General features: G+C 42.8%; 1 protein-coding gene across 1 annotated transcript; it reads right to left on the bottom strand.

Annotated features, from left to right (window-relative positions):
- Positions 1-4: 4 nt before the first annotated feature.
- On the bottom strand, positions 5-14274 carry LOC117519006. The gene is made up of 6 exons (XM_034180334.1): positions 14255-14274; positions 7416-7672; positions 5783-5844; positions 5127-5361; positions 176-1309; positions 5-93 (listed from the first exon to the last, which is right to left on the bottom strand). Exons 1-6 carry the CDS (start codon positions 14272-14274, stop codon positions 5-7), a joined length of 1797 nt encoding a protein of 598 aa, XP_034036225.1.
- Positions 14275-14400: the final 126 nt, after the last annotated feature.

The following is a 14400-nucleotide window of genomic DNA, read 5'->3' as shown; positions in this document are numbered from 1 at the left end:
GGAGTTAAATGAGACACAGTGAAGAGGGAATACTCGAGGATATATCTTCACGATATTTCTCCTCTTGATGGATAGGTTCCTCGTCTTCTGGGCCTGAATGTGACACAAGAGTCAAGGGAGAGTCCTTCCCAGGTGAGAAGCCAGTGATTCTTCCGTCTAAACCAATGTGTGAGACAATGAATGGGGGCAGCCGTTGTCGGTGCGATGACCATGACTTCATCCACAGTCAGATCCTCATCTGGGACTTCGTCATCCGGTAATGAGGTTGTGGTTGCATCAGGGATGTCAATATGTTGCTCCTCAAAAATCTCTACGTCACCATGGAGAACGCTTTCTGGTGACAGCAACTTGGGTTTTTCAGTAAATGTTTGGATTTCTGGTGGTTCTTTGGTTTGTAAATCAATGTCCGACCCATAATGGTGACTGATTGCACTTGGATAATGGTACGAGGCTCCTTGAGAAGTGTTGGTATCAGAGACTTTGTGTACTTCAGGTTCACTGATGTTTTTTATCTCAGTCTCAGGTTCTTTTGCTGTAGGACTAAGTGTAACCACAGAAACACTGACCCCTGCCTCAGTAGTGTTTTCCATTTGGGGTAGTTTATCTGTGATTTCTCGAGACTCCGTTGCTGCTTCGGTAAGTTTCGCAAAAACTGGGGTTTTGTTCGTCCAAGCTCCAGTTTGAGGAGAATTTGTGATTAACGTAGTTACAGTGTGGGATGCCACTGAGTACACGTCGTCATAGACGCTGGGGGTTGCCGCTGTTTGCACAGACAGCTCGACCATCACGGTTCCTGCGGAAGAGAAAACAGGTGCCTGAGTCGTGGTCTTCTGCAGTAAATCTGTGCCGACGTTCGGTGTAACTAGGACCCAGTCCAAATAAGGTTCATCAATGATTTCCTCCTCCTTCAAGTCCACAAATGGAGGCTCGGTTGTCATCTCTAAAGATGCAGCATGTGTGGGCTCAACCATGACAGGAATGAAATTGCCGTCTCTGGCTTGCAGCTCTTCCTCATTGCCATCGTCCTCCTCAGTTCTCTCCATTGCAGGTGGTGGTGGCACTTCCAGGCTGCCATCACCCTCACCAGGGGTCAGTGTCGGCCGCCTGGTCCAGAGATCATCCGCCTGACCGTCTCCAGCGGAACCAGAACCGTCGTCCAGTGTGACCTCAGGGTCTGGAGAGGGTTGAGGTTTGACTGGGGAGGAGGTGGAGGCTCCAGGCCTCACCGCGCGGCCCCCTCGGGGAGTATCGGCTCTAACGTCTGGAGCATTACTGAAGAAAAACCCCTCACCTTCATTGTTTCCAAAATCTGTAAACCAGAAAAACACACGGAGAGGTTTATGGCCGGGATTTCCCTCATCATCGTTACACAACACGGAACAACTGAAGTGTTGAAGTCAAACTCAAAGTCAGCAAAAAAAAATCAATGTTTAGATTCTCACGTCTCAGTGACCAAACCTTTTAATTTGGTCCTGTGAGAGACAACCAGCTGGAATTTATTACCATAACGTTTCCAAAAGTCATCATCTTAAATCGTTTCCATTTTTTTTTTTATTCTTCGCTGTTCATCTGAGGTCACTCATAAAATCACTTTAAAAAAATAATGTGCAGCTGATGTCACAAACTGAAGGACTTCTTCTGCTGATTAACATTTCATATGTGACACAGCGATGTTCAGATAAATCAGATTATTGATTTTGAATTTTATTTAATGAGTGAAGATTCTTTACTTTTCGGTTTTGTATGAAACCTTATTGTCCATAAAGAATAAACACTAAATACTGCACTGTAAAATAAACTCTGCTGGGACTAAAACTAGTCCCACTGCAGACAAATAAATAAACTCTATCATAGTGTTAAGTTGTTCTTCTCTAATAAGCATCATTTATACTACAAAAGAGTTTATGTCACTCTGTCAGAGTTTATTTAACTCTGTTTGCTGTGGGATCAAATGTAGCCTCTACAGAGTCTATTTTACTATGCAGGATGATTTATTCATTCATTCATTCATTCATTTTCTGCTGCCTATCCGGGTGCAGGTCTCAGCGGGAGCAGACCAAGCAGCTCATTCCTCATTTCCCTATCCTCAGCCAATCCTCTAACTCTTCCAGAGGTGTTCCCAAACTAGCAGGGAAATATAATCCCACCAGCGTGTCCTGCACAGTAAATTTTGCAGAGTAAAATATACTCTGCTAGGACTACATTTAGTCCCAGTCTAAACAGAGTGAAATGCACTCTACTATAGAGTGAAATCAGCTCTACCATTTTGTCAAATCAAGCGTTTCAACTCTAATAAGAGTCATTCACAGCATGACAGAGTTGATTTTACACTGTAAAAGAGCTGATTTAGCACTGTGATAGAGTATATTTAACTCTACTTGGACGGGGACCAAATGTAGTCCTGGCAGAGTATATTTTACTCTGCAACATTTACTGTGTGGGTCTTCCCCAGGGCTTCTTCCAAGTTGGACGTGTCTGGAAGACCTCCCTAGGGTGACGTACGAGGAGCATCCTCACCAGGTGTCCAAACTACCTCAACTGGCTCCTTTCAATGCGAAGAAGCAGCGGTTCTACTCAGAGTCCCCCGCCATGATAGTTGAGCTTCTCACCCTGTCCAGGAGTGTAAACCCAGGTACCAGATGGAGGAGTCTTATTTCTGCCGCTTATATCCTCGACCTTATTCTTCTGGTCATTACCCAGGTGTCATGTTGCAAGTAGTCATTTGAAAAACTACACAAGTGCAGTTTTTAGAAGAAATAAATTTTAAATGACCGCAAATAATGACAAAAATTATTTGAAATGCTTTTTTTAAACTCTCAATTTTACAGATAATAATTTTTTATATTTAATGTTCTTTTTAAAAGAACAACACATTTTAACACTGTTTAACTGTCTAGTTTCTGACTAATGATCCAACGTTTAGTCACAAAGTTAATTTTTTTTTTTTTAAATTATGATGTATTACTTGTTATCTAAATCAATAATATAAAATCCACATAAAAGTGTATAAAACAACGGAAAGTCAGGTTAAAAACGGCCAGACTGACTTCAGCTTCTTATTAAAATGGAATTATTTTTCATTTCATTTTATTTTACAGACATTTAAAACAGGTTTTGTTCTGGTTTGTTAACCAAATTTGGAATCTTTCTGAAGATTTCAACCACAGAACAACACATGTTGGTTTGTCTTTGGAACTAGAACGCAGTTGATCTTAAACTAAATCATACGGACAATGGGCCTCGTATCAACTTTGCGCACTTGTGGCGTAAATTTACGGTGTAAATTTGAAGTATACCAAAGTTGTCGTGACATGTATCAAGCAGTGCGCACCTGCCCATTTCCAGCGTATGCCTGACGTGACCTTGATAAATGCGGCGGGTGAAAACAATCGTCATTATAATAACACGCCCATAAATATTGAGACTCCGCTTCAGACACACCCTCATTTTACGACATGGAAGCCAGGAAGACGGCAAAGAAAAGAACTCCACCAATCACGACGCGTGCCAATAGAGCGTCAAAAGCGGCCTTCGTATTAATTGTTTTGTAGTATAATCAAAAAAGTGTTACAGTGGTTCCTCGTTTATCGCTGGAGTTATGTTCTAAAAAATAGCCCGCTAATACGCGAAACCGCATGTAGTCAGCATTATTTTTACAATTATTATAGACGTTTTAAAGCTGTAAAAACCCCTCACTACACACTTTATACACTTTCTCAATCAGGCATGAACATTTTTCTCACTTTTCTCTCGTGTGTAAACACTCTCAAAGTTCAAACCTTAGTAGAAAAATAAGACCAACCTGTTCTCCGGCCCAAACCTTTGTTTGAGAAATAAAAATAGAACATTTTCTAAAAATAATTAGGATGGCTTTTAGACCTAACGAACTGTAATTTTTAATGATCAATGAACGAGGTTGGACACATAAGAAATTATTAATAGTGACTCACCAGTATTTCACAGATCGCAACCTTTGCGTCCTGACGCCGCGTCTTTTTCCACTCACACTGGCTGCAGGTGTCTGTTTCCGAGTGACAAACACAGTTATGAGTAGTTTGTTGGCGCTCTTTTTTTCTTCTGGGCGAGAAGATTCTCATAAACAGACACGCAGACACAAAGAACACTGTAAAAAAAAAAAGCATGCAAAATTGGACTACCGAACTCCGTGAAACGGCGAGGTCCGCGAAAGGTGAACGGCGTTATAGGCGAGGACCACTGTATTCTCTTTTCACATGTCAATAATTCTTGACATGTGGATATTTGCTCGCTCATTTAATAAGACCCGCCTAATCTGTCAGATTTCTTTATTCTTAAGATGTATTTCTTCTTTATTTTATTGTGACAACGAATGGAGACGACAAAACCTGATTGCAGCACGGCAAAAGGGAATGACAACACTACAGTTGTAATTATCAGTTTCATTGTCTAAAACGATCACAACCACATAAAGTTAAGCTCAGCGCTGCTCTGCTCCAGGCTCTGGAGAAAAAGGGCGAGCAGCGCTTTCTTGCGGTCAGTTGCTGTGGCCACGGATCGTGCTCGATAGACCAGCAATCCCGCAAAAGCAGGATTTGTATTGATTATTATATAGTATAACCAGGAAAGTGTTATTTATGTAACATATGCATTGATTTGTATAATGGCACTGTTTATCATGTTGATCATTTTCATTTTTATGTGGATTCCAGCGCTGGTTCATTTTGGTGTATAATTTACGCCACCTCTCGACCTGGTGTATATTTTCAGCGCAGCGTACGCCAAGGACCACATTGATAAATGCCAAGTAGCGCAGCCGTTTTGGCGTACACCCCATATACGCTCAAATATCACCGTACACACGTTGATACATGAGGCCCATTAAGAGGAGGCGATTATTAATCTGCTTCCACAGTGTTTAAACTACACGTTAGTGGAATAGGCTACAATCCAGTTTCCAAGCTGGCACTTTGGTTCCAGAGGTACCAAACAGAACCAGTTTGAGATCCAGAAGTTTTGTTGTTGGAAAGAAGGAACTCCCGTCATATTAACAGGGACAAGCAAACCAGTAAGAAAAAAGGGAACAATTCATGTCACTCAAATGTTCAGGTTTTCAAGATTTTTGAAAAATGTTGCGAATTGTGACTCACAGCCTTGTTTGCCAGGTTTACTGTCAGACGTCTTTTCGAGGTATCCAGCCACTACAGGAGGGGTGTTGCTCTCTTCAAACATGAAGACGTCATTCTTGCTTGATGTCTTGCTCTGCTGACCCTTCCACGTGTCAAAGGGGTCAAACAGGAAGTCTTCTGTTTTCGAGAACTCATCGCTGCCGTCGCCTTCATGGCTGGGAGCATCGGGTGGCTTCTCGGAAGCCAGGACATTGTCCTGAAACCAGAATTTGACCAATTTAAAGGAAAACTGTTGCACTGTTGTTGTATTCATACAAGGAAACTCTACGTCATCCTACGGTCCAATTCAAGCCTTTTTTCAATCCTCCTCATTAATCCAAGTAAAAGCTGATTAAAACTCATTTTGACAATGAAACCCAAACCGCCAGTTTCTTGCCGCCATCATAATCAAACCACTTTTTGAACAGCAAAGCTTCTATAACACAGACGAACAATGATTCATCTGCAGATGTATTGGTCAACCCAAACCAATCAAGCATCTCCTGACTCCATCATTTCCTCCGAGGATCAGCGATGTTTCAGACCTGCATGTCTACCTGGATCCAAACCACATGTGTGCACATTCAGCCACGTGACACACACGTGCCCTCAGTTATCAGTGTTCTCACGGGACTTACCATGTTGTCGTAGGTAGTGTCCGGCTGGCTCGTAGGGATTCTTGAAGGCAACATGTTCTCTGCTGCGGGAAAGAGTGGAGGTCCATTAGATTTGAAGGTCTTCCAAAGTGGGATTGATCCTTTACACAAATGTTTCTGAAAAAGGAATCATTCGACTATGGGATAGACCCCTCACAGTGGGTAAGTCACTACCATCGAGGCTGGCAAAACCTACCACCCATAACTTACTTGGTGTCTATCCCAAGCTAATATTTATGTATGATAGACATCCATGGGTGATTGTTATAGCCAGGTAGAGGAGTCAGTGAAGGATTACACAGGGGTCAACATTTTAAAACGCTCCAATCATATTATATGAAGTATACCGGATTATTTGCCCGATCATAAAGATTCCAAAATGGTATAGCAGGGGTGGGCAACGAGGGCCGAGACACTGCAGGTTTTCCTTGCAACCAATCACCTCACCAGGTGGGTTGCTGATGAGCTTCTCCCCTGCACATAAACACCTGGACATCAATGAAATCACCTGCTGAAACACCTGAACATTAATGAAATCACCTGTGAAGGTGACTGGTAGCAAGGAAAACCTGCAATGTCTCGGCCCTTTATGGCACATGATTGCCCACCCCTGGGGTATAGGGTATTCAACCATCTATGGTTGAATGTTATGGAGTTCTGGGGTAAAAACAACAGAAATTGTGCCAAATGATTGTTAATAGGGTTCTAAGAAGGAATCGTTTGTATGTCATATGCCATAGAATCCAACAGACATGAACCTTGGATGACAGTTACTTTGGAAACCAAACATTCAACACAGTCAGAACTATTCCACTTAGTAATCCTATTATCTCAACCAATAATTCCCATCACCTTTTATCAAAAATGGAGCAACTTTGACTTTTGGCCCCTGTACAAACTGAAAACGACCTTTTTCACTTTTTTTTTTTACCCCATAACATTCTGTCACCGACAGTCCAAACTACACAATTTTGAATTCGCTATTATCATAGAAATAATGTGGTATTACTTCTCAACACGATTAGGGTATTTTTAATTTTTTTCTGACCCATGTAATCCATTACTGACCCCAATCTGGCAACAGCTATCACTCTAGGATGACTAGCACACATTTTTGTGTTGGCCATGCTATACTATGGCTTGATCATAAGTAGTGTTTGGGCACCTTAAGTGGTACTTTTTCGATCAAAACTGGATTCGCACCTGTCTCTTGCATGTATTCACACTCATGTCTCTTGTATGAACTACTTGGCAATTTTAAGAAAATGGTCAAATATATTGATTGGATTTCATAAATAACTTACCAGATTAAAAGTCTGTCATACTTGTTTCAAGTCCCTGTAGACAGGTGACCAAAATGCCATATCACAAGTTTTGCCAACCTGGGTGGTGGGAGGGACCGACCTATCTGACCCATGGACTAAGCAGTGAAGATGCCAGAAGTTCGTGCAGAGCTTCTCCAAAAATGCTGCATCCATCTTTTCTTTGATTAGAAACCAGAACTTCAAATCAAACTTTAACATCGTATAAACTAATATGTTTTGAGTTCTTCTGCAGCCCTGTCAGAAAACATGACATCAGGGAGGATGACGATGCCTTGGGTCTCTTCTCATACCGTTCTCCAGCTGCAGCGGGCTGGCCTCAGTGCTCACGCTGCTGTTGATCAGGAAATCGTCTTTCTTCTGCGCCTCTGTGATGAAGTAGTTGCGGAAATCGGTGATGGTGTTGACGACGGTGGGGTCCTCAGGGGCAGTGGGGTCGGTCTTTTCCAGCAAGTTGTTGTGCAGAGTGATGAAGTTCAGTGTGTCACTGGAGATGCCGCCACTGTCCACCTCCAGGGTGATGGCATAGTGAACCAGAACCACCAAACCCCTGAGAGTGAGGAAAACAAATCAGCCACAAGGACCTTCTCTCTGTGACTCCCACAGGTCACTGCAGTCTTCATCAGACAGTTTGTCAAGGTCTGAAGAGCCTCTGCAGGTATGACATCAATGACTGTGTTCAAATCTTCTAAAAAGGAGATCTGTGTAGCCAAATTATGAAACAGTTTCTCTGTCATTGTCTGGTCTGAGTAATGTTTTTTTCTGGATGTTTTAGTTATTTGTGGGGGCAGTTGATTGGTTTGAGATGTATTTGGGTGTTATGTACAGTAGTGTTCAGAATAATAGTAGTGCTATGTGACTAAAAAGATTAATCCAGGTTTTATGTTGTGTGTTGGGGGGGCGTGGCTGGATGTTTTGGTGTTCTTTTCTTTTCTTGCTCTCCAGGTGGCATGAGGGCTGATTTGTCTGTGAAGAAGGTGCTGGCTGAAGAGTCTTCACCCTCATCAACATCATGGAAAGCACCTGTGATTGGTGCTCACGTGCAACCTGGACGACTTGCAGCATGAGCAGATAATTGGATGGCGTTCTGCATTAAGTCATGTGTGATTTGAGCAGAACTGCCGGGAACGCGACCTTGTGACGTTCGTTTGTGAGACGCTGAGGACCGCGCCTGGGTTTTGACACATCGAGCCCGTGAAGCAGGAGGGGTGAGGACACATGCTGTCAGCACGCACTAAAGGTAATTAAGTGTTTAAGTAATTGTTGATAGTAACTTGTGTTTTGTTACAACAGTATACTGGAATTGTGGAAGAGAATTGTGCAGTTTGCTTCTCACTGCTGTGGCGTGAAGGATAAGTGATCCTCCACTTGTTGTGAGAAGCTGCTCATTTGCATAAAGTAAAAAAAGGACACTGACCTGAGTGTGTTGCTGATAGCGTGTGTTTTATTGGAAGATATAGTTTGTATCTGTTGACTTACCTCACCTTCTCTTTGCTTCACAGAGAATCAGTTTGTCGTGTCCAGCCTGGGGGTGTTGGGCGGTGGTAGGAAGTCCCGGAGCGCCGGCTTTAATCCGTGCGAGCGCTGGAGAGCGCCACGAATCCGTCCCACCAGAGGGACGTTTGTTTTTATGTTTTTAACACGGTTAAAGCACAGGTGATAATAAATAGTTTGTTTTGGAAACCGCTTTCTGGTTGTTTTTAGCGCTGGGTCCTGTCTGACGCAGGGCCGTTCCTCAACCCGCGCGACACATAACATTTTAAGTATAGTTCTTATTGGTACATGGGAAACAAGGTACCAGTAGATTCAGTAGATTCTCACAAACCCACAAGACCAGCATTCATGATATGCACACTCTTAAGGCTATGAAATTGGGCTATTAGTAAAAAAAAAAGTAGAAAAGGGGTGTTCACAATAATAGTAGTGTGGCATTCAGTCAGTGAGTTCGTCAATTTTGTGGAACAAACAGGTGTGAATCAGGTGTCCCCTATTTAAGGATGAAGCCAGCACCTGTTGAACATGCTTTTCTCTTTGAAAGCCTGAGGAAAATGGGACATTCAAGACATTGTTCAGAAGAACAGCATAGTTTGATTAAAAAGTTGATTGGAGAGGGGAAAACTTATAGGCAGGTGCAAAAATTATAGGCTGTTCATCTACAATGATCTCCAATGCTTTAAAATGGACAAAAAAAACAGAGACGCATGGAAGAAAATGGAAAACAACCATCAAAATGGATAGAAGAATAACCAGAATGGCAAAGGCTCACCCATTGATCAGCTCCAGGATGATCAAAGACAGTCTGGAGTTACCTGTAAGTGCTGTGACAGTTAGAAGACGCCTGTGTGAAGCTAATTTATTTGCAAGAATCCCCCGCAAAGTCCCTCTGTTAAATAAAAGACATGTGCAGAAGAGGTTACAATTTGCTAAAGAACACATCAACTGGCCTAAAGAGAAATGGAGGAATATTTTGTGGACTGATGAGAGTAAAATTGTTCTTTTGTGTCCAAGGGCCGCAGACAGTTTGTGAGACAACCCCCAAACTCTGAATTCAAGCCACAGTTCACAGTGAAGACAGTGAAGCATGGTGGTGCAAGCATCATGATATGGGCATGTTTCTCCTACTATGGTGTTGGGTCTATGCGAGGTCTATTAGAAAAGCATCCGACCTTATTATTTTTTTCAAAAACCATATGGATTTGAATCACGTGTGATTACATCAGACATGCTTGAACCCTCGTGGGCATGCGAGAGTTTTTTCACGCCTGTCGGTTACGTCATTTGCCTGTGGGCAGTCTTTGAGTGAGGAGTCGTCCACCCGCTCGTCGATTTTTTCATTGTTTAGGAATGGCTCAGAGACTGTTGCTTTTTTGATAAAATTTTTTCAAAACTGTAAGGCACAACTGAGTGGACACCATTCAATAAATTCAGCTGGTTTTCGGTAAAAATTTTAACGGCTGATGAGAGATTTTGGTCTGGTAGTGTCGCTTTAAGGATGGTCCACGGCGCCTGACGGCGATCTGCGCTTCGAGGCGGCAGCGTCTCGCCGTTTCAAGTTGAAAACTTCCACATTTCAGGCTCTGTTGACGCAGTAAGTCGTCAGAGAACAGAGAACTTTCAGAAGAAGTCGGCATGAGGAGTTTATTCGGACATTCCATTGTTAACGGTCATTTTGTAATGAAAGAACGTGCGGGCAGAGTCGCATGTCGGGCTGGACCCGACCGCGGGGGGTCGCGGCAGGAAAAACACCTCCGTTGGAAATCTTAACGGGCAAGTTGGAACATGCCCAAGCTGTTAAACAATTTCTCAGTTACTCACTTGTTGAAAGCCATTAAAAGCCGCCTGAATTCTACAAAATTCTACAAAATACTTGAAGAGGTCATGTTGCCTTATGCTGAAGAGGACATGCCCTTGAAATGGGTGTTTCAACAAGACAATGACCCCAAGCACACTAGTAAACAAGCACAATCTTGGTTCCAAACCAACAAAATTAATGCCTCGCAGATGTGAAGAAATCATGAAAAACTGTGGTTATACAACTAAATACTAGTTTAGTGATTCACAGGATTGCTAAAAAAGCAGTTTGAACATAATAGTTTTGAGTTTGTAGCGTCAACAGCAGATGCTACTATTATTGAACACCCCCTTTTCTACTTTTTTTTACTAATAGCCCAATTTCATAGCCTTAAGAGTGTGCATATCATGAATGCTTGGTCTTGTTGGATTTGTGAGAATCTACTGTATCTACTGGTACCTTGTTTCCCATGTAACAATAAGAAATATAATCAGAACCTGGATTAATCTTTTTAGTTACATAGCACTACTATTATTCTGAACACTACTGTATCTGATTACTTTCATATTTCTTGTTTTATTTCTTGATCTGCACATCTGGTTTTCCCTTGTGTGAATATTATTGTGGTCTTTTCCTGTATTGCACAGTTCTCTGGTTTTTCATTGAATGTGCATCTATCTGGTCTTTCTCATCTGTATTCATGCACCTGTTTCTTTCATACACTCATGCACCTGTCTCTTGTAAGCAATCACACATCTGTCTCTTTCATGAGATCATGCACCTATGTCTTGTACATTACCAGTCAAATGTCTAGACAGACTTTCCCCATTCAATCTGTATTTATGTACCTCTCTTATATGTATTTATGTACCTGTCTCTTATATGCATTTGCGCACTTGTCTCTCGTAAGCAATCACACACCTGTTTTGTGTCATCTTATCACTCTTCACAGTATATGATACCTACATTTTCCATCTTCATCGGTGCACTAGGTTCTTATTGAAGTTGTTTGTCAAGACTTTGCATAGTGTTTATTCTGAGCCTTCATCATGTCAGGGCTTCATGCTTTGCTGGTACAGCTCTCTCACTCTATCACTCAGCCTTTATTTTATGTCAAATCTTGTCTCAACTGTCTCGTGAGTTAAGTCTTCCTCACAGAAAGCCGCATCACTCCATATCTCCATACCACCACAGTCCTCGTTTCCCTTTTCACCTTTAATAAAGTTTTTCCCATTTCTGTTGTGTGGGCCGCTGAAGAGGAGGTACTGCTGGCCCACCACCAGAGGGCGCCCTGCCTGAAGTGCGGGCTTCAGGCACGAGAGGGCGCCGGAGCAACTGGGAGTGACAGCTGTCACTCATCAACAGCACCAGCTGTCACTCATCATCACCACATCACCATAAAAGCCGGGCAGCAACTCCACCCGCTGCCGAGATATCATCTACCGCTTAGGTAATATTCTCTGCTGTATCTGAACTGTGACTTACGTGTGATCTGTTTGCAGCCGTTTTCCTGTGGTGCACTTTCAGCTGGGTTGGCGATCAGTGAGAGAATCGACGTCCTCGCCTTTCACTCCAACCGATAAGTGGTTAACAGGAGCTGCTATTGTGTTCCTACTTCGGAGGTGGAGGTGCTCCCTCCCGGAGGAACTGGGAGCGAAGCCAGAGCGCCGAGCAGAGTGTGATCGGGGTCAAGGTCAACAAAAAAAATGATTTTCAACCTGATTTTGAACCAAACTTTACACACTTCTGTCAGCGGATTGTGGAATTGCTCAGGTGAGTCAAAGTTTACCAAAGGTCAATCATTGGGGTCAAGGTCATGTCTTTTTTTCCTGTTTGTTAGTTGACTAGTTCCAGGTCCTTTCAACACGCTTTATGAAACAGTATGTGGATAAAGATCAACCCTGGAAATGCACTCCGAGGGTTCTTTATGGCAAAAGTCAAGGTCAAGGGGCACATGGTCAAGGAATTTGTTTTTCAACCCAGTTTTGAACAAACCTGAGACATACAGTGAGGAAAATAAGTTTTGAACACCCTGCAATTTTGCAAGTTCTCCCACTTAGAAATTGTGGAGAGGTCTGAAATTTTAGGTGCATGTCCACTGTGAGAGACATAATCAAAAATAAATAAATAAATAAAAACATCCAGAAATCACAATGTATGATTTTTTTTAATTTAATTTGTATGTTACTGCTGCAAATAAATATTTCAACATCTGTGAAAATCAATGTTAATATTTGGTACAGTAGCCTTTGTTTACAGTTACAGAGGTCAAACGTTTCTTGTAGTTTTTCACCAGGTTTGCACACACTGCAGCAGGGATTTTGGTCCACTCCTCCACACAGATCTTCTCTAGATCAGCCAGGTTACTGGGTTGTTGCTGAGAAACACAGAGTTTCAGCTCCCTCCAAAGATTTTGTGTTGGGTTTAGGTCTGGAGACTGGCTAGGCCATTCCAGAACCTTGATATGCTTCTTACGGAGCCACTCCTTGGTTATCCTGGCTGTGTGTTTGGGGTCATTGTCATGTTGGATGACCCATCCATGACCCATCTTCAATGCTCTAACTGAGGGAAGGAGGTTGTTCCCCAAAATCTCGCAATACATGGCCCCGGTCATCCTCTCCTTAATACATTGCAGTCGTCCTGTCCCGTGTGCAGAAAAACACCCCCAAAGCATGATGCTTCCACCCCATGCTTCACAGTAGAGACAGTGTTTTGGGGATGGTACTCAGCATTCTTCTTCCTCCAAACACGGCGAGTGGAACTAAGACCACAAAGTTCTATTTTGGTTTCATCTGACACATAACTTACTCCCGTGACCCTCTGGATCATCCAAATGGTCATGGGCAAACTTAAGACGGGCCCGGATGTGTGCTGATTTAAGCAGGGGAACCTTCCGTGCCATGCATGACGTCTTAGTGTATTACCCACAGTAACCTTGGAAACAGTGGTGCCACCTCTCTTCAGGTCATTGACCAGCTCCTCCCGTGCAGTTCTGGGCTGATTCCTCACCTTTCTTAGGATCATTGATACACCACGAGGTGGGATCTTGCACGGAGCCCCAGTCCGAGGGAGATTGACAGTCATGTTTAGCTTCTTCCATTTTCTAATAATTGCTCCAACAGTTGATCTTTTTTCACCAAGCTGGGAAGTTGCCCCGTAGACCTTTCCAGCCTTGTGGAGGTCTATAATTTTGTCTCTGGTATCTTTGGACAGCTCTTTGGTCTTAGCCATGTTAGTAGTTGGAGTCTTACTGATTGTGTGGGGTGGACAGGTGTCTTTATGCAGCTAATGACCTCAAATAGGTGCTTCTAATTTGGAATAATAAGTGGAGTAGAGGTGGACTTTTTAGAGGCGGACTAACAGGTTTTTGAAGGCCAGAATTTCTGCTGATTGGTAGGTGTTCAATACTTATTTGCAGCAGCAGTAACATACAAATAAATTATTAAAAAAAAATCATACATTGTGATTTCCGGATGTTTTTTTAGATTATGTCTCTCACAGTGGACATGCACTTAAGATGAAAATTTCAGACCCCTCCATGATTTCTAAGTGGGAGAACTTGCAAAACCGCAGGGTGTTCAAATACTTATTTTCCTCACTGTATGTGCAGGTCAGCTCAAGGTCAATTATTCAAGTGAAGATCAATTTTTGGAGGGATCCAGATAAAGATGTCAGATTACCACCCAATCAAAACGTCTTTGAGAATGTCTGCCAACACATCACAAGCACAAGTACTATCAAGATGAGGCATGGACCTACCTCAGGACCCCTTCTCCTGTGGACCTACCTTAGGATTTCTCCCGTGAACCTACATCAGGACTTCTTCTCCCATGGACCTACTTCAGGACTTCTTCTCCCATGGACCTACTTCAGGACTTCTTTCCCAGTGACCTACGTCAGGACTTCTTCCCAGTGACCTACGTCAGGACTTCTTCTCCCATGGACCTACGTCAGGACTGCTTCTCTCATGGACCTACTTCGGGACT

The sequence above is a fragment of the Thalassophryne amazonica genome, chromosome 1 (genome assembly GCF_902500255.1).
Source record: "Thalassophryne amazonica chromosome 1, fThaAma1.1, whole genome shotgun sequence".
Lineage (NCBI taxonomy): Eukaryota > Metazoa > Chordata > Actinopteri > Batrachoidiformes > Batrachoididae > Thalassophryne > Thalassophryne amazonica.
Note: the sequence above shows the minus strand (reverse complement) of the source record. Positions and strands in the feature narration are given on the sequence as shown.